Source organism: Elgaria multicarinata, chromosome 3, assembly GCF_023053635.1.
Source record: "Elgaria multicarinata webbii isolate HBS135686 ecotype San Diego chromosome 3, rElgMul1.1.pri, whole genome shotgun sequence".
Taxonomy (NCBI): Eukaryota; Metazoa; Chordata; class Lepidosauria; order Squamata; family Anguidae; genus Elgaria; species Elgaria multicarinata.
In genome coordinates, this window is record NC_086173.1 from 102,703,170 (window position 1) to 102,729,644 (window position 26,475).

A 26,475-nucleotide genomic window follows, 5' to 3' on the forward strand; every position below is an offset into this window, starting at 1 on the left:
AAAAGGGAGAATAACAGGGAAAGGGATATTACGTTACTGTAGGTGACTTCGTCCTCTCTAGCCTTATTGCAATAACAAAACTCTCTAGTCTATGAAAAGGAAAGAAGTCACCTCATTAAACTGTTCATCTTGTTAGCAAAGAGGACCTAGGTTCTCTCTCTAACAGTACTCTCTAAGAATATGTCAGCATAAAACTACTACTAGTTTTATCAGTAGTATCAATTCACTCCCTGAGAATCTTTGAAATGTAACATTGATGAAGCATGAATAGAAGGGAGAGTGAGCATAGGGGAAATTAAATGTCCCAAAATGCACTGGTGCCCAAAAACAACCAAATAAAATGTGTGGTGCTCCTGCTGCTTCCTCTGTCTATTCCACCTTAGAAAAGCAGAGTACCTAGAAAATGGTTTAAAAGGCAAATACTTTGCACGATGTGGGGCCAACTGAGACATGACCTCTGCCAGTGGCACGGAACACCCAACTCTACTTCCACCTCTCAAGAAAAGGGAAGGTAGCAATTCTGAGAAAATATGGAACTAAACTGCAATAATACTTACCAAGTTAACTAGGCGCCGTAAGCCATCGTGCCTATCAAAGAGCTCCAAGACTGCACGGAATGAGAAGCAAATAGAGAAGAACATCGTAGCATGACAGCAGCCTGAGGCATGAGAGCACTCCATCAACCACAAGGTGTAGTTGACAACATCTGATAACACATGGGGATGCATGCATACCTGTAGAACAAGAAAAGGCAACGGCAATCCTCATTTCCATGCATGAAACAACACGCTGGTGGCTTCTGCTTTACCCCTTAGCTAAACCCCACAGTAACTGCTTCAACAAGTGGGCTATCTAGTCATTTGGACACTGGCAAGTCTCAGCTACATCTTGAAGCCTTTTGGATGCTTGTATCTGAACAAGCTCCTTGGGGGATGATTGGGATACAAATGTAATGATGAATAAAGAAGTCAAAATTAGAAAAGAAAGCAGCAGAAATGAAGGAAACAAACCCAGGCATTTAACATGGGCAATCTGCACTGGAGAGCTAAGAACAGAGAAAACAGTTACAACAAAGTCCAGAAAGACACGCAATCCCTGCTCAGGCATTTAAAACCTGTAAGCATGGAGGGGTAGCAGCCCTGACCCGGCTCCCTCTTCTTGTGACCTCTCCACGTTGATAAGGAAGGTCTGCAGCAGAAATGTTAGCGCATTCAAAGTGAAAGCTCCATGTGATTGGGAAACCTGCCTTACTAGAGTTCCCAATTGTGTAGAGCGAACATGTAAACACCAGGAGGTTGCAAGTGAAAGGGGTGGGGGGCTGCAGCGCATGTCACCCATTCCCCTCCGTGCTTCCAAGTTTCAAATGCCTGAACAGGGCTACCATTAGGATGCAAACTGAGAGGCATCACAAAGATGTTTTTGTGGGTTTCCCCACCCCCATCCCTCACATATTCCCTCAAAATCCTGAATATATCCATCTCAAAAAGAGATAGCCCATTATCAACTCATAGATGAGTTATACTGTATGCATCTTATCATGATTGTTCTCTTTTAGAGTTTGGTTTATGTGTGAACTCTGGATGGACTTCTATGTTCACGTGACTTGTCACTTTTATTTCAATGTCATGTCAAGCTTCATACATACAATGGGAAGGAACATGTGAAACTCACATCACTGAGGTTCTCTGCGCACATCAGAGCCACAGTGAGGTTTCAGTCAAGTTATACATTTTTCACTGCTGTAACTGAAATCAGATCACCACTTTGGCTGAACTCAGACAACCTACTGATAGTGATGGACAAACTATTTTCCCATTTTGAATGAGAATAGCATGAGGAAATGATTAGGTCACATGGTTCCCCAAGCTTTTTGGGACGGGGGGGGCATATTTAGAATTTTGAGAGCATTTTTGTAGACACACTCACAAAAAGGTTGCCATGAAGGAAGCTTGCCCATTCATAAAATGGCTGCCATGGTAGGCATGCTCAGTTATGGAACACCCCTTTCCCATAAGGCAAACTGACGAGGCTAAAAGGAAAGTAACTTGCCCAAGCACCTAAATACAAGGCAGAGGTGGGGTCTGAGTTCAAAGATACAAAACCACTTTTTTCAATTGAGAGTTTTTTTGCTCCAACTTCTATTTCACACAAGGCAAACTGATGGGGGCCAGAAATGTATTTTTTTGCCAAGTTACAAGGCAGAGGAGAAGTATGAGCTGCAAATACAAAATCGGGTATTTCCTTCCCCCCACTCTGCCTCCAAATACAACAAAATACCCATTTCACAGAACACAAACTGATGATGCTCAGAGAAACACACACAAACATATTTTAGGAAAAATCATCAGGAAGGGCAGGAAGCCTCCCAGGCACTGAGAGCTATATCCATGAGTACACTAGTGCCCACCAACACCATGCTGGAGCCCCTAGGATAAGGATAGCATGAAATAATTCCAGTCCCCATATGGAAAAAATGGTTGTACCCAACAAGGAACCTACTGTAAGCAGAACTTCCAAACATTCAGAAATATTTGCAACCCCTGCTGGCAGGATGAGATCTTACCCTTTCCATGGCATCCTGATTGTAAGACAAATAATATAAGCACATGGAGACACCTGTAGCCGCCATGGACGGACGGGGAATCTCTAGTAGCTTCTGTACACCTCCATGAGCAACAAACTCTGTTGCAAACTTGTTGTGGAGCAGCAGTGATGCTAAATACTGTGGATGGAAACACAAAGTCAGTGTGAAAATTAGGGATGTGCTCTGCTTCTCCTCAGACCGGAGAAGGAGCGGATCGGGGCGGAGGCGAAGAGGATCGGGGGAGCAGCGGAGCGGATTGAGGTGAAGGCGGATCCTTCACCTCGATCCGGAGCTCCGCAAAAAAGGTAAGGGGGGGTTACTTGGTGCTGTCGCTGCTGCCCATGCGGCGATGGTGGCAGAGCCAGGTAAGGGGGCAAGGGGGAGGGGGATCTTACCTGCATCCATCCGCGGTCCCGTGGCTGCTTCAACTGAGCCCGAGGACTCAAACAGGAAGACTAGGCCGCAACTGCGGCCTGGTCTTCCTGGTTGAGGCCTCGGGCTCAGCTGAAGCAGCAGCAGGTCCACAGACAGACGCAGGTAAGGGAGAGGAGGGAGGGGGGGTTACCTGGCCCTGTCGCCGCCTGTGCGGCGACGGCAGCAGAGCCAGGTAAGGGGGCAAGGGGGAGGGGGATCTTACCTGCATCTGTCCGCAGTCCCGCGGCTGCTTCAACAGAGCCCGAGGCCTCAAACAGGAAGACTAGGCTGGTCTTCCTGGTTGAGGCCTCGGGCTCCGTTGAAGCAGCTGTGGATCCGCAGACGGACGCAGGTAAGGGAGAGGAGGGAGGGGGCCCCTCGGCGGATAGAGGCAGGGTGAATCGGGCGCGAAGAGGATCGGGGGGGGTCCGTGCACATCCCTAGTGAAAATCACTAGCCCCCTCTCAGCGGTCAGCAAATACAAGTGAAATGCTCTTTTGTGTGATTTGTATAGTGTGGCAAAGTAATAATGAGATTGTCTTCTTTGCCTGCATCTTTCCCCTTATGCCAAACAGTACCCTAGGTACATAAGAACACCTTCCAACTCCTGCACCTGTAAAGCTCTATCAAGTTTATAAAGCTCTATCTCCAAATAATGCACAACAATTAGAAATTTACCTATATTTAAAAACACAGATTTTGCTTAGGATATTCATATATTGCCATGATAAAACTCAAAAAGATTCTGAGCATGGGGCGGTCAATCCTCTCTCTCTTGAAGAGCTTTCTAAGTGTGAAAGCAGCCACCATGTTCTGCAATTTCATCTCAAGGCAAGCAGCAACATCAGAACTTTGGAGAAAACAATTTTACGTTCCATTAACTTCAAAGGAGAGAGAGACAATTTTACAGCTGGACAGAATAATATAATATGAAGCTCTTTCAATGTAGTAGCATGGAAATGAAGGATTCAAGGTACCTCAACAGCACATTTCTCTTGAACCACATCAGTTAAATATGAAACCTTTCCTGGCCCACAAAGCAGCTCCCGAAAGGAATATTAACAATGCAAAATTATTTTGCCCTAAAGGAGCACTTTTCATGACCGAGGCTGGAGATCTGGAGCTTAGAGAAGCTACAAAATGTATTCAACTAATCAGAGCAAAGCCAGGATTAGAAAGAAATGATCAAACCACAGTTCACCTGTTCCAGAACATTAGGCCTTTTGTTATATATCCGTGGGCCTTGCATAGTGGAACTTTGGTGAATGGCAGGGCCAGCCAAGCAACTGGGGGAAAATATTTTGTGAGAAAGGTACTCCCTGATACTATGACAAAATGGCCGAGAGGAAGGATGGATTTATCAAACTCACAGAGCAAAACCACATGCTCAAAGTTGATTACTTCTTCTGCACCAGTTAGTCTACTAGAGATACAGGCCCAAAATTATTCCTTTCATTGACTGACACAGAACAAATAACTGGCACAGCGTCACCACTGGTTAATAAGCAGCTCACTAGGCTGTCCTTTACCTTTAGGGCTTCAAAAGTGAGCAGCACATCGTTGGTCCGTTTCAAATCAATATAGAACATCATCAGATCTCGTGATCCAAGTTGCATGAAAATGGGAAGCAGCTGATGGGAGAAGTAAAAGATTTGCTCATTGCACAAAAAAATAAAACAAAGCTCAGGGGCCAATTTTCAATGTCAATCTTTCCCCTACCCCAAACTGTAACTGCAAACGCATACTGCAGACAATCAAGAGCCCTACTGAGTAACCACTGCCTTGTATTTCTTACTGTTCAGCTATTTCCTTTCTGACATTTTTAGATGAAGATGGTGAGCCAAGAAATGAAGACAAGAGTAGTTCCCTGTTTAGTTTCTTCATACTTCTTTTTAATTTATGGGTGCACAACCTGCAGCCCCAAGGACCTTTACTGTAGCCCCACAAGGGTGCCTTGGCCCTCCCACCACTCCTGAATTTCTTCTCACTTGTACTTCTCACTCCCTTTCCCAGAGGTCCTTGTACAGATCGCTTTTCCCTTGCCGCTGCTGGCAGCGATGAAAGAGCCATCAGGACCACTACTCTGTGTGTGTGTGTGTGTGTGTGTGTGTGTGTGTGTGTGTGTGAGAGAGAGAGAGAGAGAGAGATGTGTGCATGTACATGTATGTGTATGATGTGTCTGTCTGCATGTGCATGCACATCTCCTCCCCCACCCATCCTCCCATCCTCACATGTGGCACACAGAGCTGAAAAGGTTATACAATTGTTTTTTAAATAGTCAACTTTCATTAATACGTTCAATTTATTATAGAACTTGTGTCAACGTGAACAAGTTACAAAGGACATTAAGGGTGCAGTCCCACCCAAATAGTTGGCAGCCTCCAAACTCAGAGGCTGCTGAGTATCCAATGCAGGGCAGAATGAGGGTCTCGGCTCTGCCCTCCAGCTGCCCTGCATTTTTGCTAAACTGGCAATTTCGCCCCTGCAGCAGGGGCACCTCAGAGGGGGAGGAAAGGTGGCTGGGGCGGCCATTGGAAATGGAGTAATGCAGCCCCCATGGCCTCCTCCCCTCCCTGCCCCCACGTACACTCCCTTTTCCCCGTCTCTACGCTCCGTTTTCTAAGCAGAGAGAGGTAGCCGGTGCGGTTCTCTCTGAGCCGACTACAAGGGGGACAGGGGGAGGTGGGGAGTGTGGTTTCCTGCCTCTGGGTCCAGAACCCTGACTCCGAGCTCGGAGACCGCAAACCGACCTATGCTATGCCTCGCCCCCAGACAGTATTGCTCTCTAAATTAAGAAAACTAATTTCCATCCTAGATTTTCTCATTTACATGGTCTTATGATGCTCAGGACACATCTTGAAATGATTATTATGTTTTTTCTAGCACAATTAAAATTCTTCATAAAAGGAACCCAGAGATCACCTCCCCATATTTTAAATGCCTACCTCTTGATACTCCCCTAAGGGAGTCAGGTACTGCAGAATTAGTCTTTGCTCTATAGCGGGGGTCAAAGGGTATAAGTTATAGTTTGTGCCAATCACCCATGGAGACATCTCAGACCAGCTGCTATTGGACAGTTCAACAAACATCTTTTCTGTCTCTGAAGAGAAGCCGAGTTTTTGTTTTGCTTTCCGGAAATTTTCTCTTTCGTGCTGCTTCCCTGATTTTTTTATGGCTGAGTTCACCCGACTACTAGTCTTGTGATTTGAGTCAAGATTGAACGAGATTTCCATGTCCCCCGCCACTTCCTCCTGCTCGCCATCCACAGCCATCTCCCCATAATCCATGTCCACAGCCTCTTCATCTAGAGGCAGCAGAGGGTCTGATGGCACTTTTCGAGGGCTGGGCCGCTTATTTTCATGTTTTGTGTTCATTTCATGGACTTGCAGCTCTCGCAAGCGCTGAAGCACAAATGCCACCTGTTAACGAAAAGATGAGTACACATCACTGTCACATAAATCCAGTCCATTCAAGTCAAACTGCTGACTGATTGGACAGCAACACCTGTGTGCCCTTAACTCAATGCCCACCAAAAGAAGGAACAAAGGCAAAAGGGGGAGGGAATGGATACTATTTAAAAATGTTAAATATCTACAACGGTTTTAGTAATTTATTTGTGATATTGATATAACACTAAATATAATAAAATCCCTAAGAAGTTAACACATAACCAATTGCACTGCAAACCCAAATAGTGCCCATTGTAATTAACCCATCAATTGAAGAGGGCAGGGGAAACTGGGGCTGCGGGAGAGAGGCTTATATAGGGCTGATCTGCACAATCAAACAGCTCATCATAGCTAATTTAAGCCATGGTTGGGTTGCAGCACGTGCCAGCGGCCATTCTGAATATTCAAGCTGAGACCACTGCTTGTCATGTCATCTGAACCCAAGGACCATGGGCTATGGAGGGTCAAACAATAACCCTAAGCAGGCCATGAATTCTGTGAGCTTTGTTTAACTCTTGCATAACCCACAGTGGCCATGTTCAGAAGACACTTTAAACCACGGCTTTATCCACGGTGGTTAAGCCAGAAAGCCTTATTCACTGTGGTTAAATCCGTGGTTTAAGGTGTCTTCTGAACATGGCCTGGCTTTCTGGCTTAACCACCATGGTTAAAGCTGTGGTTTAAGGTGTCTTCTGAATGGGGCCAGTCCCTGGGTTCAGACAACAAGACAAGCTGCGGACTGAATATTCAGGATGGCGCCCGTGGGTATCACAGCTCATCGTCAAATAGGCCTTAATGAGCCATGGTGATCGTGCAAACCCAGCCACAGAGAGCCTCTTCTCTGGTGGCCTTCTACCAACATACAGGTCTTTAGCCTGCTCAGCTGATCGATTTTATTGGATATTTCAATTTAAGTGGCTGCTATTCAATAGATATAGTTATGTTATTGATTCCACCCCCCGGTATAATAGTTTTTATGTAGTTTTGTTTTTTAAACTGCTATTGCTAAGCACCATTTTGTAGCCAGGCAAGATATAAATTTGTATTTTGAAATGAACAAACCACACTGATCACACTTCCAGCTATACAAAAGGTAATCTGAGACGTCCAATCAATAGTAAAACTGCAAGAACCAATACACTGATATGAAGCTACTTTTTCCATTTGCAAAGTAGTATGAAAATATCTCTATATGGTAGTAATGCCCAACTTTCTTGCAGGAGCCAAATAAAAGTCTGGGGTCTTCAGTCCTATCACATTTTTCAAGTATTTGTTTTGCAAAAGGTGTTCGCCATGGGTATTACCAATTGAGAATTCTCATCTCTGTAGTTGGCAGCAATATCTTGGTTCTCCATGGCACCTCCTAGCAATCCAGTTGCATACGTTCTCAGCGGCTGATCAGCTTCTTGGGCCCATTTGAACAGATTTTCGACTATGCCTTCCTAGAATTGCAAGAGGGAGGACAAATTATTTTCTCTACAGTCTATACAAATCACAATTCAAACTACCCTTAATAAAATAAAAATGATTTCTTTTACCAAGAATTTTCCTTATATTTTTTAAGGTGCAAGTCAACATTTCCTAGCTAGAACAACTAATGCTGCCTACTGTGGATTACTTTCCACAGTAAGCTTGAACCACTTATGTTAACTCCATGAAAGTCAGACTATATTTATATTAGTGTACTAGCAGCAATGTGCTTTGTTCCTTCAAGTTTTCAGATTTAGCAGTAGGACCTCTAGGGTCTATGGAGCAAATGGAACTGGTAATACAGTCAGACTCTGAAGTAGAGATATGCATATAACAGGGAAATGGCATCCTCAGCCATAGCGTTCTGTGATATTTTTTGCTGTAGGAGGCTCCTACTGGTCAAGGATATCACTTTTTAAACTGAGCAGTAATATGCCTCTTCATCAAGTGGAAACTGCTGCAGAAAAACATCAAAGAAAGCTGTGGCTCTGCACAGGTCCCGTCTCTAAATTCTTTGGATCATGGCCATATATAGTTCTGGAGTTCAGTGCAAAAAACATTTCACTTCCAGTTACTAGCTACTTATTGCAGTTGGAAATTGCATGCATATGAAAGTTTGCAGATCACCCGGGAAACACACTGGCCATGTTTGGACATCACGTTAAGCCAGAAATCCTGGCTTATTAAACCACAACGTTAATTAGCAGCATGCTACTGCACGTAGACCATTGGCTCCTGCTTTGCGCCCCTCTTCATGCAAGCAGGTAAACAAACCAGTTTTGCATTACACCCCAATCCACAATCATGATTCAATGCACCCAAACAAGTGAATCCTGGCTCATTTGGATGCATTTAACTATAATTACAGGTTCAGACATAATACATATCACTTCCTGGTTTGTTTACTCCTTTTGTACAAAATGAGCAGCGAAGTGGAAGCAAATGGGCTGCATGATCCAGCATGCTGCTTGTTCATATTGTGGTTTATGAAGCTAAAATTCCTGGCTCAACATGATGTCCGAAGGCAGCCATTCTCAAACAGGCCATTCTAAGTTGCCCCGTGGTCAATGGGCTGCTTATAAGTAAATTTACAAAGTTGTATTGTTATGGGGAAACATATTTTCCCAACAAATCTTTGCAGAAGGTCCAGCATATTTAAGGGAAAATACTCCCAAAACTACTTTTGTTTGGAGTTACGCAACATGGCTTATGGTTACTGAGCAGGTGGAAAATGGACATTACTAACGCTCAGAGTCCATCTATTACTTCATATATTCTTAGGCTGGACTTTTGTGTTTTTAAGGTCTGAAATTACTATTATTATCTAGCAACCTCTGTGATCTTATTTTCCAGGCTGCCATAATGACTACAAGGTGCCCTGATGAGTAAACTTTGGCTTCTCAGCCAAGCTTCTCTGTAACATAGCTGTTGTCTGTCTTTCTCGGTGTCTAGAATACCAAACTGGTAACTACAAAAAATATAAATATAAAAGCTTAACTACACTGACTGCACCGAAAAAGAAAGTAGAGAAGGGAATGTGGGGGCAACTAAAATATTCAACATGATGACTTGATGTGTATCTTCCTATATCTGATACCTTCTCCTGAAAGACAACAGCAGTTTCCAGCCCCGGCATGATGTCCAAAAGGAGTCGGCAGGCAGCGGTATTCAATGGTGGTTCTCTGCTTGTCATCACATAAGCATTCACTAGCTGAGAAGACATCAGGAATAGGATTAACCAAGTCCTCTTTCTTTTTAAAAAACATTGGTACATATAAGGGAAAAAAACAAGTTGCTTAAAAATGCAATCTTGGATTGCAAGAAATACTATAGATTTTATTCCTTATTCCAAACAAATAGTTTATTATGGCTGGATCCTTAGTGGCTCTTCTGTTCACAAAAAGGCTCCTGTTCATAGAGGAGACCCTGATCCAGCGGAAGCTCCCATTTGCGGAAGGGGAGACGGGAGTTGATTTTTGCCAATTCCTCGTTCCCCAGCAGCCCTTGGTGTCATTTTGTACACTGCTCCAGAGGGCTCCCCACCCTTCCAGAGCAAAGATTTGAAGGCTGCAGGAGGCAAAGGGAATTGTTGAAAATCACTTCTATCCCTCCTTCCCATCAGCAGGAGTATCCCATTAGGAGAATTCCACTCACAAGAACGTAAGATCCAAGCTTATGGCCTGATTCAGACAACACGCTAAACCATGCTGCTTAACCACAAATGATTAACGGAATGCATTGACCTTAATGCATTCCATTAACCATTTTGTGGTTAAGCAGCATGGTTTAGCATGTTGTATGAACCAGGCCATTGTGTTGCTGTTGTAGTAGTAACACTTAATAAAAACTTTTCAAAAGTGGGATTGCTCTGGCATTCAACTTTACTATAAGCATTGCAACAAAGGTGTTAATGATTCTTATAATAAAGAAATGCAGAAACAGAGGATAAGACACTTATAATGAAATTCTATGCCAACTTACTTGAAAGTAAGCCCCACTGAAATCAACTGAAATCAACACTGGGCTGCAGATAGGTATATAAAGCTACTTAGTCATGCAATCTCTCTAATGTGTCAGGGTTTTTTTTATTCTCAGCAAAAGTAAAATATCTAAACTAGAGCTTAAATAAAATAGAGCTTAAACATATTTATCATTGTCTACAAATCCTTTCAGGCTACAAAGCCTGCAGTAACTTCAATAACAAAATTTAATCTGCACTTTCCTGGAAAAGACCGATCAGGGCAAAGGGCCATTTTTATAAGATGATACTTCAGATACTTATTAAGTTAACAAACAGAAGACTCTCTTATGCTGCTCTCATTATGATTTATAAAAGTTAGGCTTAGGCAGATTTTAGATCAGTTGATGGAAGTTACATTCCTGATTCAGCTCAGAGTGAACCTAAGAGGAAAAAAATACTTTGCCACCTCTGCTCAAGGCAAAAAGATGACTGAGTAATAGAAATGGTAATGGTTTCAAGCTGCCAAATACAAATCCCTGGATAAATGTAAAGGGCAAACCCACTGCATTCATGAAATCATCGTTCTTGAAGAGTATTCTCAGCAAGTGACCAAGCATACATTTTGGATCTGCCCGACCTGGAAAGAGACAGACAAAAATGTCAGCTTGCCATCCATACTTGGTAAGAAAGAAAGAAAAGTAGCATCAATACAAAGAAAGTAGCTATCTAGCCAATACTAAGGTTGTTTCTTTACTAAAAATGAAAAGATGTTTCATATTAAACTTTTCCCTAAATGCATTCTGTATCACATTTTTTAAAGAAAAGATTATACAGTACAACAAACAAACACAAATCAGACGCAACCATGCTTATGTATGACATGAAGTATCTAATTCACAGAACAATAAACAACCAAGAGTTGGAAAGAAAGGGAGACATAACATATTATGAACATTTTCAAAAATGCAGTAGATACATTGTTATTGAACTAGGTATCATTCTCCTCATTAAACTATCCAGGAAACTGAATGTTTAGAGTTAATTAAAAAACACACCACTCAACGTAGTAATTCCAAATGGCCAGCTAAGTACTTTATATGCATTACTAGCTGATATACCCGGTGTTGTTCGGGGCCAAGATATATGTCTGCGAGGTAATCATCTTAAAATAGTAGGCCGGCACTAGGCTGTGAGTTATCTTGCAACACTAACTTAATCCATCTCATAATATTGACCCCAAAGCGAGACACAGCTAGATAGTCCCCTATCGTATGGTATATTATGCCTAGACTTGTGAGATATCTCAAGCATAAAGAAGAATCGCTCATGTTTCTATCAAGTTATCTTCATGGCTTCCAGTATGCATGCATCAATATTTTTTGTTGAGTTAACCTTAACTTAAGATATAGGTTGGTTTTTTTTAATAAGTCAGAGAACTGCCTTGCATTTGCTCAGTGATAGCAAGCTTTCTTCTTTATTCCATGCCTCTTGCAATGTATTTTAAGTCCAGCTTTGCTTTATTTCTAATTTGATTAAAGAAACCTCACTGGCTAAAAATCCTGCTACACTACAACTAGACTGGACAGCAAAAGAGGTTCCAGAAGTTCCACAAGAAACAGGGCCAAAGAAATGGCTAAGTAAGCTGCATGCATTGCCACCATGCTGACTTAGGCATCTCACCCACAGAACTGAGGGCTTCAAAGTTGAAGGGGTTCATCATCCGGTCCAATTAATTGGTCCACTTCCAGCCAGGAGCACCAGAGAAAGGGTTTGCTACAATCTTCACCCAAGTGTATACTTAAAAAGCATGTTAGGGAACTTTCTCTAAAGCAGCTGTTGCAATGTGTGTAGGGCTAAATGGAAGCCTGAGCTGCAGGAATAGCAGATATATTTTGTGGAGCTATGACTTTGTGGTCTATCTTCTGTGGTCCCTTTTTCTTTCTTTTTAAATACAAATGAAAATGAAATCACACTGAATTTGCATATACTTTCATCACATCTTACCAGGGTGCCTATCATCAAATGGATCTGGATCTCGCTTGCGGTACTCTTCTGTCTCCTTCTCAATCAATTCCGACATTCTAGAAAGGGATTTGGGGCGGGGGAATGAGTCATTTGAACTCTAGAAAGGGCTGCTCCATAACATTTAAGTTGCTTAATAATTACAAAACCCACCCAGGTTCCAGCTGTACTCCAGACGATAGCAAAGGAAAGCAATGGGAGAATGAAGGGCTAGATCCTGCTGAAACTGCCGAGAACCACACAACCTTGCTAAGTATGGTCAAATGCTGCCCTAAAGAGGCATCCACCAATACAGATGTACAAGAGACAGTAGAAAAGCATTTGTGTTAAGGACTGTCCAGCTTTGCTACTTGTTAAGACTTCTACACTGAGAAGAATCATCTAACTGCTATACTCAATTACGAGCAGCAAAATGAATTCTCAAGTCAATTTTGCTCACTGATTTTATTATGCTTTGCCCTCCTTGTTTGTCAAAGCCTTGATATTCAGTACTAAGGTTATAAGGAGGATTATGTATATCTAGAGTATCCAACGCGGTGCTCATCAGCACCAATGTGCTTGAAGACACCTCTCTCAGTGCCCAGGAGACTCCCTAGCTCCCCCTATTTTAATTTTATTTCTTATTTATTTACAAAATTTGTATACCACTCCATATCTGAAACAGATTCTGGAGTGGTGAATATAAGAATTAAAACAGTAAAAGATAAAAATTAAAGCACATTATACTAAAAAACACAGAATGCCAATAAAAACTATGGCTGTCAGTCAAGGAATGCTTCCTGAAATAAGACTGTTTTCGGAAGGCGCTGAAAACAACACAGTGTTGGTGCCTGCCTGACCTCCAGGGCCAGGGAGTTCCACAGAAAGGGGACCACCACGCTGAAGGCTCTTCTCCTGGTGGATTCCAAATGCTACCATTCCATATCATATTTATTTGAGTTCAACAGAGTGGTTTTGTGTTTTAGAGCTCAGACTCCATCTCTGCCTTGTACTTAGGTTCTTCAGCAAGTTAACTTTTCTTTTAGTCTCACCAGTTTGTCTCCTGGGAAATGAGTGTTTTATAACTGGACATGCTCATCATATTTATTTATTTATTGTATTTATATACCGCCCTATAGCCGAAGCTCTCTGGGAGGTTCACATAAGATCATGGCAGCTATGTTATGAATGAGCAAGCCCATCCCAAGGTAGCCATTTTGTGAGAGTGCCCACCAACCCCCAAAATGCTGCAGTAATGTGTACTTTTGAATAAACATATTTACCGAGTAAGGATAGGAACTATGTCTTGTCCACTGCCATGCTCTTTCTCCCACTGCTCAAGCAAAGCAGTAAGCTCAGCCTTGGAATCCACAAGCTCAGAACATGAAGTCATGACTCACCCTAAAGGCAAGAGAGAAGAAATCAAGATAGATTGGAAAGCAGTTCAACTGTTTTTGAATTACTTTTCAAAAGAAAATTAAAAAAACTGACTTTTCAAAATCCACCCACCTTACATTTTATATATACATTGTATAAATGATGTATGAACTGGAGTTGAAGGTTCAAGATGCATGTGCTGAGTGTGTGTGTGTGTGTGTGTGTGTGTAATTATGCACCTTGAGCCTGCTGTGTTTCTGGGGCAGTGTTTCCTCTTCTCCTATAGGGGGCAGCCCTGGAAATCTACTGTGACAGGGGGCTGTGCGAAGAACCCCATTACTTTCCCCCCACCTTCACAATTATCATCTGCATTTCCCCATCAACAGCAGAACTCAGCCCCGCCCACAGCAGAGCATGTTGTTGTTTATTCGTTCAGTCACTTCCAACTCTTCGTGACTTCATGGACCAGCCCACGCCAGAGCTTTCTGTCAGCTGTCGCCACCCCTAGCTCCCCCAAGGTCAAGTCTGTCACCTCCAGAATATCATCCATCCATCTTGCCCTTGGTCGGCCCCTCTTCCTTTTGCCTTCCACTTTCCCTAGCATCAGCCTCTTCTCCAGGGTATCCTGTCTTCTCATTATGTAGCCAAAGTACTTCAGTTTTGCCTTTAATACCATTCCCTCAAGTGAGCAGTCTGGCTTTATTTCCTGGAGTATGGACTGGTTTGATCTTCTTGCAGTCCAAGGCACTCTCAGAATTTTCCTCCAACACCACAGTTCAAAAGCATCTACCTTCCTTCGCTCAGCTTTCCTTATGGTCCAGCTCTCACAGCCATAGGTTACTATGGGGAATACCATTGCTTTAACTATGTGGACCTTTGTTGTCAGTGTGGTGTCTCTGCTCTTAACTATTTTATCAAGATTTGTCATTGCTCTCCTCCCAAGAAGTCAACGTCTTCTGATTTCCTGGCTGCAGTCAGCATCTGCAGTAATCTTTGCGCCCAGAAATAAAAAGTCTGTCACTGCCTCCACGTTTTCTCCCTCTATTTGCCAGTTATCAATCAAGCTGGTTGCCATAATCTTGGTTTTTCTGAGGTTTAACTGCAACCCAGCTTTTGCACTTTTTTCTTTCACCTTTGTCACAAGGCTCCTCAGCTCCTCCTCGCTTTCAGCCATCAATGTGGTGTCATCTGCATATCTGAGATTGTTAATGTTTCTTCCTGCGATTTTAACTCCAGCCTTGGATTCGTCAAGCCCAGCACGTCGCATGATGTGTTCTGCATACGTTGAATAGGTAAGGTGAGAGTATACAACCCTGCCGTACTCCTTTCCCAATCTTAAGCCAGTCCGTTGTTCCGTGGTCTGTTCTTACCGTTGCTACTTGTTCGTTATACAGATTTCTCAGGAGGCAGACAAGATGACTTGGTATCCCCATACCACCAAGAACTTGCCACAGTTTGTTATGATCCACACAGTCAAAGGCTTTAGAATAGCCAATAAAACAGAAATAGGTGTTTTTCTGGAACTCCCTGGCTTTCTCCATTATCCAGCGGATATTGGCAATTTGGTCTCTAGTTCCTCTGCCTTTTCTAAACCCAGCTTGTACATCTGGCAATTCTCGCTCCATGAATTGCTGGAGTCTACCTTGCAGGATCTTGAGCGTTACCTTGCTGGCATGTGAAATAAGTGCCACTGTACAATAGTTGGAACATTCTTTAGTGTTTCCCTTTTTTGGTATGGGGATATAAGTTGATTTTTTCCAGTCTGATGGCCATTCTTGTGTTTTCCAAATTTGCTGGCATATGGCATGCATCACCTTGACAGCATCATCTTGCAATATTTTAAACAGTTCAGCTGGGATACCGTCGTCTCCTGCTGCCTTGTTATTAGCAATGCTTCTTAAGGCCCATTCAACCTCACTCTTCAGGATGTCTGGCTCTAACTCACTGACCACACCATCTGAGCTATCCCCAATATTATTATCCTTCCTATACAGATCTTCCATATATTCTTGCCACCTTTTCTTGATCTCTTCTGTTTCTGTTAGGTCCTTGCCATCTTTGTTTTTGAGCATACCCATTTTTGCCTGGAATTTACCTCCGATGTTTCTAACTTTCTGGAAGAGGTCTCTTGTCCTTCCTATTCTATGTCTTCTTCCACTTCCGCACATTGCTTGTTTAAAAATAATTCCTTATCTCTTCTGGCTAACCTCTGGAATTTTGCATTTAATTGGGCATATCTCCGCCTATCACTGTTGCCTTTTGCTTTCCTTCTTTCTTGGGCTACTTCCAGTGTCTCAGCAGACAGCCATCTTGCCTTCTTGGTTTTCTTTTTCTTTGGGACGTTTTTTGTTGCCACCTCTTGGACAATGTTGCGAACTTCTGTCCATAGTTCTTTCGGGACCCTATCTACTAAATCTAGTCCCTTAAATCTATTCTTCACTTCCACTGCATATTCATTAGGAATATTAGTGAGCTCATATCTAACTGATCTGTGGGTCTTCCCTATTCTCTTTAGTTTGATTCTAAATTGTGCAATAAGAAGTTCGTGATCTGAACTACAGCCAGCTCCAGGTCTTGTTTTTACTGTCTGTATAGATGTCCGCCTCCTTTGGCTGCAAAGGATGTAGTCAATCTGATTTCGGTGTCGGCCATCTGGTGAAGTCCATGTATAAAGCCGTCTTTTCGGTTGTTGGAAGAGAGTGTTTGTTATGCACAGTGAGTTGTCCTGGCAAAATTCTATCAGCCTATGTCCCGCTTCATTTTGTTCTCCTAGACCATGCTTACCTGTAATTCCAGATGTCATCTGACTGCCCACCTTAGCGTTCCAGTCTCCTGTAATGAAAATAACATCTCTTTTTGGTGTATTAACCAGTAGGTGCTGCAGATCCTCATAGAACTGATCTACTTCTGCTTCTTCAGCATCTGTGGTTGGGGCATATATTTGGATCACTGTGGTGTTAAATGGCTTACCGTGAATTCGAATTGAGATCATTCTATCATTTTTTGGATTGTATCCAAGCACTGCTTTAGCCACTTTATTATTAATTATGAAGGCTACTCCATTTCTTCTGTGATCCTCTTGTCCACAGTAGTAGATCTGGTGGTGATCTGATGTGAAGTAGCCCATTCCAGTCCGTTTCAGTTCACTGACACCCAATATATCTATATTTAACCTTGACATCTCCCCAATAACCACATCCAATTTGCCCTGGCTCATAGATCTTACATTCCAGGTTCCTATGGTGTGTTGATCTTTAGAACATCGAATTCGTCATTCACCACCAGCACCGTCGGCCGCTAGCCGTCCTTTCGGCTTTGAGCTAGCTGCGTCATCACATCTGGGGCTAGTTGAACTTATCCTCTGTTCCTCCCCAGTAGCATTTTGAACATCTTCCGACCTGGGGGGTCCCATCTTCCGATGGTATACCGACATATCTCTTACTGATCCATTTAGTTTTCACGGCAAGAATACTGGGGTGGGTTGCCATTACCTTCCCCAGGGATCGTATTTAGTCTGACCTCTCTACCATGACCTTCCTGTCTTGGGTGTCCCTTCACGGTTTAGCTCATGGCATCCTTGAGGTGCTCAAGCTCCAGCACCATGACAAGGTAACGACAAGGCTCTTTTTCTGAGAGCATGAAATGAACCACTGATGAAAGACCATTATATCCTGGAGCTACCCAGCTGCTGCTGCTCATCTCTCAAAATCCCAGGTGAAGAAAAAAAAAGCCACTGCAACAGCAGTGCTGGAGAATTAAGCAGCAAGGCTTGGGCAGATCACATGGTGGCTTGCCTTCAGAGCCAGCTCTGATTCCCCCATACCCCAAAGCAAGCCCATTCCCCTTTCATCTCTCTCTCAATACTCTGTGAGCCCCTGAAAGTCAATACAGCTTGCCTTATTAATGCTCACTTTGTTAACAATGATGAATTTTCAGCCCACAGTAAATATCTCCACCATGAAGGTATTTGTGCTATGGAGTACAAGTAATTTGCATGGCACATGGAGGGAGGACTAGATGAAGATACGGGAGGGATACACAGACCTTCCATTCCTTGCAATGTGCCTTCACACTGGCAGGGGTAGGTTGGAGAGAAGGCTCTATTGCAACCTCTGGTGCCATCCAGATGTTTTGGACTACAACTCCCAGCATTCCTGACCTTTGGCCATGCTTGCTGGGGCTGATGGGAATGTCCAAAACCTCAAAGTGGCACCAGGTTCGAAAAGGCTGCTCTACTGAATCCTCTGGGATTGCTCCACATTTAGTTTAAAGGCAAAATAGAAATTTTATTTTTTTTAAAAAAAAATGAAACAAAAGGAGCAAAACATACCCTTCAAAAGAAGAACAAGGCAAGTAATAAAGGTAACACCCCCATCCTTCCAGAAGAACTTGAAATTCCACCCCATAAGAGCCCCAAATTAAGAAACTAGGGGACAAGAATAACTAAGCCTACATTCCATGCACTTAATTCTTGGCCATTCAACAAGACATACAACCTAATTGATTTAGCAGTGTTTCTTTGTCACAATTCAAACCACCCTCCATGTCAGAGAAAAATCTACTAAGCAAAGCTAACACAAAATGCAGTACAAAGTGGTCAGTGATCTTATGCTAATTGTGAAAGCTTCGTTAGAACAGAATTTCTCCCCCTGAAGCAGCACCTCCCAACCTTCAGCTCCAGCCTTGCTTTTAAAGACTCCAGGTGGGGCGAGGAGGGGAGCAGGCGGAATAGCTCACCCTTGATGGTACAGCATTTCTCCCCCTGAAGCAGCACCTCCAGATTGTTATGTGAACGACTTTGATCATTGCCAACAAAAGTGTTTACAAACTTACATCTAAAGCAACACCAATAAAATCTCTAACAACGCTGAGGACCTCACCTCCAAAATCTTGAACCAAGGGGCACAAATCCTGTGTTTATCTATGTCAAAATGTCAATAAAGGCACCAGAAGTATGGAAATAATTGTAGGAGTGGACACCACTTTAACTAAACTATGCTAAATTGCTATCATCGATTTTCAAGCAGTCTCTGCTCAAAAATTTCACAAAAAGCAGCCTAGTAAAATGGATGTTTATCCTCAAACATACATCCTCTTCTGATACATTGCCATGCATCTTATCCACCAGCATATGATTAGTAGGTATCAATCTTCAAGCCCAGCACAAACACAGTGACTACTCATATGCATTACTTTGGGACCAATTCAATAAGCCCGATCTCATGCAAATGTTGAGAGATGAATAGGTTTGCATAAAAATCACAGCCTGCCTCCAAAACACTGATAAAGACTTTTCTTCCTTATTTTGCCTGCCCAACTCACCCTTTTCCCACACACAGTTCTTCAGAGTTCATTCCTATATTACAGGGCTAGGCAATCTGGTGCCCTCCAGAAGTTTTTAGACTACAACATATGATCCAGCTAGCATAGCCAATGCTCAGGGATTATCGGAGTTGTAGTCTTAAACATCTGGAGGGCACCAGGTTGCCTAGGCCTGTTATATTACAACATAACAAGGCATTTTTTTAAAAAGCATTGCTAGGTTACACTCTGGTCTGCTAGCATGTGGTGAACAAAGTGTACAGAAAGAACTGCCACAAAGCATGGTCTTTGAGCATGAAAGGGTAGGAGGGGAAAAGCAAGAGCAAAAGACACTTTCTGCTTGAGTTTTTTTTTTTTTAATGGACTACAGTTTCCCAAGTTTAAATGTTTGAACAGCCTTCCCCAATCTGGTGCTCTCCTGGCAACTGGTCATGTTGGTTGAGGCTGATGGGAATTGAAGTCTCAAACAACTGGAGGGCACCAAGTTGGAGAAAGCTGGGTTAAAATCAGCAAGATAGGCCAAAACAGGACATGACCTATATTATATGACTAATATAGATACACATTCCAGTTATTGTATAAGAACATACAGCATCCAATCCATTCTCTAAAAAGAGAGGACATTCCAGAGATATTCTAGATGTGTGCATGTGTAGTTTGGTTTAAAATAAACTTAAGGCATACATATGGCCAGTTCACATCAAACAAGCCGTGATGGATTTTTAAAATTCCTGGTGCATACCAAATGTCATTTCCCTAATTACCCAATCGAGTGTAGTTTGTCATGTCATCCAAACCCGGGCAGCATGGCTTGATTGAGTGGGAAAGCCTTTTTAAAAAACCATAGATTGTTTTCCCCTCAAACTATGCTTTAACCAAATCAACAACCCACGGTTGCTGGGTTTGGATGACACAAGAAGCCACGCTCACCCGCTCCCAGGTCCAAGGATGAGAACTGTGATGCTCACCAAGGGACGGCGGTCCACTCACCACAATGAGAATAACAAGTGAAACTAAGGATCCCTAGAGCAGGATATGTGTAAAATAATTTATCACAAACAGAGTAAATATTTTGAGTGGTCAGATACTTAAATCAGTTGCTTCAACTATTTTTGTACCCCCAAAATTAAAAAAACTAAATATTAAAAATTAAATAAGCTTCCATATTAGGCTTGCATTTATCCATGACTGAAATGAAAAACTCTCAAACGGACTAGGCCTAGTACAATTGCAGGCCAGCTCCATAGCTAAGGGTAATTTGTGCGGTCCCACATCACCCATCATTCAGCTACCAAATTTCTGAAGAAAACAGCACAGTAAGGGCAATCAGATGCTAACTGTACAAAAGCTTTATTACAGCTGTCCTCTGCCCTTACTAACAGATGGCATTGATAATCCAGACAAGGGGAAAGTACTATTCGATGAAGGTTCTAGGGGTGTGGAACCTCCAGCCCTGGGGAATCCCAATCCAGTTCATACCACCTTTTGGATTTCCTCCAGGGGGTGGGATCTAGTTGCCAAGCAGCATCCCCTGGGTGAGGTCCAATGTCTGCTGCCCCGCATACCTGCTGCTATCTCAGATCTCAGGGGCTGTCTTTAAAAAGTATTCAGAAGCTTCAACTAGTTCAAACACCATAGTCAGACTGATATCTGGGGGTGAGGCCTTCAACTGGATGTGTTTTTAATTGATGAAATTTAATGTTTTAATTCTAACATTTTTTTCCCCTGTATTTTTTTCGTAGCCAACTTGAGAACTATTTTCAATGTAAAGGCAGGATTTTTTAAAATAAACAAACAAGTTTGAAGGCAGTGTTTCCAGTTTGCTTCCCTGTCCAATTCAAAGTACTTTACCTTTAAGATCTTAAACAGCCTGAGACCAGAATATTTTATGGACCACCTCCTCCCAAAAGAACCTATCCAGACGCTTCATTCAACCAAGACCCTGCTGATTTCCCTGCCTGCTTGAAGTACAGTGGATGGGAATGTATGATAGGGCCTTTTCAATTGCACGTCCTAGGTTATGGAACGCCCTCCCCAAAGAAGTTTGCACATCTAACTCGTTGCTGGCCTTTTGGTATATGACCAAAACCTGGCTTTTCAGGGGAAAGCCTTTGGGTTGATTCAGTGTGGCTTGAGAAACATATTTCTTCCCACTGTGACTTTTCTTGTTTGTTTCTCTGTTAATGTTTGTTTTGATTTTACTGATTATATCGTTTTAAATTATGTTATCATAAGGTGCCTTGAGCATTTTATGGAAAGGTGGGATATAAATATTTTAATAGATATAGTGCGAGATATACCACTGCCTAAAATCAGGCAAGATTTAATAATATTTTCCTAGTCTGCTGGAGTATCCAACATTGCAATACAATGTGTGTTTACTTGGCAAATCACAAAGTCAACTGGCCACTTTCCCAAACCAATCCAGAGCCCAGAAAGAAAACAACTGTAAAACAGAGAGAGTGAAACGGAGTGAATAATTCTGGGGCCTATGTTTAGGATTGTTCCCTTCCTGTTTTCAAATCTCCTATTGCTGACCTTTTCATATTTAATAAGCATTCATGCTTCCATGTAAAGATATCCAGGACAAGTCATCATTACTACCAAGTACTCACCATATTGACCGGACTCACCAGCTGTACATGCTAGCTGATACTAAGTACACAGCAAGGCGAATAAAAACTGATAAACAATCATATTTCCACATGGATTTAGGGAAATCCAGGGCTTTTTCCAGGGTCTCAGCAATTCTCACTGAGAGCCAAATTAAATGTGATACTGGAGGTCCATAATGTCATATACTTCACACATATATTCAGTAACAGCTGTCAGGGAGGTGAAAACCGGATAAGGACCACAGCATCAGGAGAGGGAAAGGATAACCTATGATGGGGAAAACTTTTTAAAGTTGAGGGTCACACCCCTTCAAGGGAAGATGCCAAGGGCCACATAGCAGCAGTGGGTGTGGCCCAAACCACAACTGGGCAGGGCCACTGATTTTCTTTCTCTTCCTCTGCTACTCTTCTCTCCTTCTTTTCATACATCCAACTACACATCTGGACATGCCCTTGCCTCCCTAGTCACCCCCTCCATTAAGACTTGATAAAAGCTCCCAATGGGAGGTTTTCCCCCTAAACCTAGTTGTCATTCAGGGCAGGGCAATTCTGGAATCACAGCACATGAGGATTTTAGCACTACCATCTGAAATTCACCTGCTCGCAGTTCTCATTTTCCAATGGGCTGGACAGAGGAATAACAACAACAAAAAAAGACAGCTGGCAACAGGTATGCGCATGAGGTCAGAGGCCAGAGGCCCAATCACAGAATGCATCAGCAAGTGCACCTTTCACAAAGACACTCTCACCACCACACTCTATAATTGGGCTTCCAACCTCACGCATGTTCCTGCTGCAGCTTCCTATCTCTTCTATCTGTCTTTCTCATAATCTTCATGGCTGCAGCTGGATCTCAGTGAGAATGAGAGAGGTGCAGAGATAGGCTCAGTTCAGACAACATTTCTCAATGGTAGATTTAGAACTCCACAGTGCAATTTTTACACCACAGTTGAGAAATGTGTCTGGTGGAAAAGCACCACACAACGATGGAGGGTTTATTTTTGGAAAACACTCCACGCAGAATATCTAAGCTGTGCAGAGGAGAGTTCCTGCAAAACCATTGTGTGGCAGGATCCGTGGAGTTTTCCATTATGTTGAGTTGACTTTTCCCACTGGCTACAAAATACCCTGGCAACAGTGGCAAAAGGAGGGAGTGCTGCCCTAGGAGAGCTGCCGAGATTGGTTGTTTTTGCAGCAATGGCTGATGGGATACCATCAGCAGGTCCAGGGGAGGAGAGAGGGCAATGGACCTGTCAATCAAATGTCACGATGGATTTTACTCAACTCCACAGTAACCCACAGTCACACAACAGTGGAGTTAGAACATGTTGTGTGAGGAGTACCCCCTAAAAACTCAACTGTTGAGTGGAGTTTTCACACTGCGTTGACTAACGTGTTGTCTGAACTGAGCCCCAGAGACACCAGGGCCAACCAGAGGGGAGCTGTGGGTTAAACAGAGGCTCTGTGGGCTGGGTTTGTCTTACAGGCCTTTTGCTCCCCACTCATTATCTAACTGAGGTTTCCCCAATCTGGTGCTCTCCTGATGTTATGGATACAACTCTCAGCTTTTCTGACCACTGGCCATGCTGGTAGAGGCTGAGTTGAGGTCCAAAACATCTGGAGGGCACCAAACTGGAGAAGGCTTGACTAAGCCTTCTGCTCCCAATGCTATTTCCTCAATTAAAATAATACACACAGCTACTATTGTCATATGAGGAAAACATAAAGGTACTACCTGTATGCTCTCTACTGTGGAGCAAGTACAGGGCAAGTAATTGGGGAAAGAATGGTGTGTGGGGGGGAATTAACCATGCCCAATCCGATTCACTCCCCCCTCCAACAGCTACTACTTTTGTTTTTAAACCATGAGTACTTACCTTCCATGTGTAATTAATGGCTGTCATTCATTTGCATGGAAAAATGTAAAGCCCTGAATGGTATCAAGCTGTGCTGAAGGCAAAACCTGCCCACCTCCTCTGACAATTTGTTACCCAACCATTATAGACAGGGATGGGGTGGGAGCGTTTATGTTTGCCTTCTATACCACAACCTGACAGGTGTGTATATAGAGTTATGCACATAAAGGTTGTCATGTCAGTTCCCAATAGTTGGCATTGAGTTTATGGAACAGAGCAAAGGATATAATTAAGCATAAAGGGACATGGTCTAGATACTAGAATCACCACAGGCAGATAGCAGATTTAGCCACATCCTACACTAAAAATAGGGTTCCCAAACACATATTTTTACCTCCTCCTGTATAAATGAAAGGCTGCAATTCCCTCCAATGGGATAAGTATACAAATATTATTTATTTACAATATTTGTATCCTGCTCCCCATTCAAATTTCGGAGTGGTGTACAAGATAAAATATAATAAAAACACCTTAAAATCGATACTTAAAAGCAACAAGAAAGGTGAACTGTGAACCGTGGCTGGTTGTTAAGGGAAGGCTTCCTGGAACAATGACATTTTCAGGAGGCGCCAAAAGGAATACAAAGTTGGCGTCTGCCTGACCTTCAGAAGCAGGGAATTCCACAGGAGGGGGGCCACCACACTGAAGGCTCTTTCCCTGGTGGACTCCAATCAGAGGATAGGTCTATGTGAAACCACCAGGAGCATGTCCTCGGATGACCTCAGTGACCAGGCAGTTTGGTAGGGGAGAAGGCACTCTCTGAGGTATCCTGGTCCCAAGTTGTTTAATGCCCGGTAGTAAATAGGCAGCCAGTGCAGTTCCCTCAGCAGAAGAGTTACATGCTGGAAAGGGGCAGCTCTAGACAACAGCCGAGCTGCAGCATTCTGCACTAGCTCCAGCTTCCAGAGCAGCTTTAATGGCAGCCCCACATAAAGTGCATTGCAGTAATCCAATCTTGAGGTTACCAGTGCCTGTACCACCGTGGCCAAGCTATCCCTTGTCCAGGCGAGGCAGTAGTTGACGAACCAGCCAAAGCTGGTAAAAGGCACTCCGAGCCACCGTCGCCACTTGAGCTTCCAGCAACAGAGATGGATCTAAGAGTACCCCCAAACTATGAAACTGATCTTTCAGAGAGCGTGCAACCCCATCCAAAATATCCTATGAGTAACAAGACTGCAAAGGGACAAAACCTCCCCACTATGCCTGGCACTGGATGGCCTGACCTCTAGCAAAAGAGACCCAAAGGCAGAAGACTGTAACTACCTCTGCACTCACTGCATCCTCTACGAGGTCCTTGCCATATATAAGCCCTCATTCCACACACACACATCCTGCCTACGATAATGGCTGGCATATCAATAATAAGTAACTATATTCCTAAGGAGACGCATCACATATGCATCTTCTGCCAAGAAAAGCTAAAAGTGAGAAAAGGGGAAGTCTGGGATAGGTCGCTTTTTTCTAGTGTTGCTTATCAGGATTTGCTTTCTAAAATTACAGTCCTAGGACTCAAGTCCTAAATTCCTGCTTCCAGTTCCTGATGAAAAGGGTGGGGGGTGTTTGACAACAGCTATTCAGTGCTTGGCAAGGGAAAAGAATTTTGCACATGCTCAAAGACATTACCTCTCAGTTTATTTCACCTTTCACAGCTGAATTTTGTTATCAAAAACAGTTTCCGGGGCTATGTCCTAGCTCAAATTGAGCTCTACCACTAATGGTGCAAAAGAGAAAACGGTACACGTGCTGAAAAGGCAGACAAAACTTCCCCGGATAGTTTACATAAAACCCGCCTCGCACCACTACTACTATCCCTTCCCTCAATTTGAAGGATGGCAGCTGGGGGCCAACCCACCCACCCCACCCCAAAACAGGAAATGTTAGGGGGAGGGGGGAAGTAAGATATAAAACAGAAAGGTACATTAGTACCGGGTTCAGAAAGGCCAAGCCACCAAGGCAAGCCACAAAATGAGAGGGGAGAAACTTATCTGCTTTCCAAAGTGTGGTGGCCTTTGACCTCCCCCCCCTCCTTACCCGACTCCAGCACTTCGGGGCGCGGGGGAGACAGAGCGACCCGCTACTCCGCGCGCGGAGGGAAGCAGAGAGAACCGCGAATTCGACGAGTTTCAGCGCAAGCCAACACATGCTTACTCAGAATTAAGTCCCCTTGTGGTCAACGAAGCTTACTCACAGGTAAATGTGAATAGGGTCGTAGCCACAGTTTACGTCTTATATCTATTTCTCTCTCTCACACACACACACACCGTCCCCTTCTTTCTAACGAGCAGCAATGCTTTAAAGCGGGAGAAGGAAGCAAGTGGACCAGCCGCGTCCCGGAGTGGAGAAGGGCCGGCTCCCCGGTCGCCCTCTGCCTCCCCGCCCCCCGCCCCGTCCTCGTCCTCGTCTTGCGACTGCTGAGGGAGGCTGAGAAACACATGGGGACCTCGCTCGGACTGGGAGCAGCCTCCGCGCCGTCCGCCAGACGAGCTGGGCAAGGGGAGCCCGGCGGCCTGCGCCTGTCACCGGCCTTGGCTGGCCGGCCTGCGCTTTCCCCTCGCCATACCTGTGCGGTTCCTGCCCCGCCGCCGCTTCTCTTGCCGTCCTCTCGGCCTTTTCCCGGCCCCACGCACCGCGGCCCGGCGGCTGCTATCACTATGGCGGGCACACACTTTGCTCGTCACCGCGCTAGAGCTCCGTCACCTTCCCCCCCCCCCCCCGCCGCCACACACACATTAGGTGAGACGGCGAGCGCTCTGACTCTAGGGAAATGTAGTTCGGACAGTAGGCATGCGTCCTTACTGCCCACCCCCGCCATCGCTATTCCGCGGAGCACTTTGGGAATTGTAGTCTTCGCTCGCCATACCAGTTA

At 43.8% G+C, this 26,475-nt stretch overlaps 1 protein-coding gene across 2 annotated transcripts in view; it reads right to left on the minus strand.

Annotated features, from left to right (window-relative positions):
- Positions 1–26,294, minus strand: part of DCAF1 (DDB1 and CUL4 associated factor 1) — a 61,624-nt gene extending 35,330 nt beyond the window's left edge. Inside the window, exons 1-10 of one of the 2 annotated variants that reach the window (XM_063121112.1) lie at positions 26,170–26,294; positions 13,663–13,780; positions 12,383–12,459; positions 10,942–11,015; positions 9,515–9,628; positions 7,752–7,889; positions 5,944–6,417; positions 4,528–4,629; positions 2,564–2,722; positions 558–734 (exon numbers count right to left, since the gene is read on the minus strand). In XM_063121112.1, coding sequence (XP_062977182.1) covers positions 558–734; positions 2,564–2,722; positions 4,528–4,629; positions 5,944–6,417; positions 7,752–7,889; positions 9,515–9,628; positions 10,942–11,015; positions 12,383–12,459; positions 13,663–13,772 — 1,425 coding nt within the window. In that variant the 5' untranslated portion in view covers positions 13,773–13,780; positions 26,170–26,294. Of the gene's footprint in view, positions 1–557; positions 735–2,563; positions 2,723–4,527; positions 4,630–5,943; positions 6,418–7,751; positions 7,890–9,514; positions 9,629–10,937; positions 11,016–12,382; positions 12,460–13,662; positions 13,781–26,169 lie in introns of both variants that reach the window. The other variant, XM_063121111.1, reaches the window with a different exon arrangement.
- Positions 26,295–26,475: the final 181 nt, after the last annotated feature.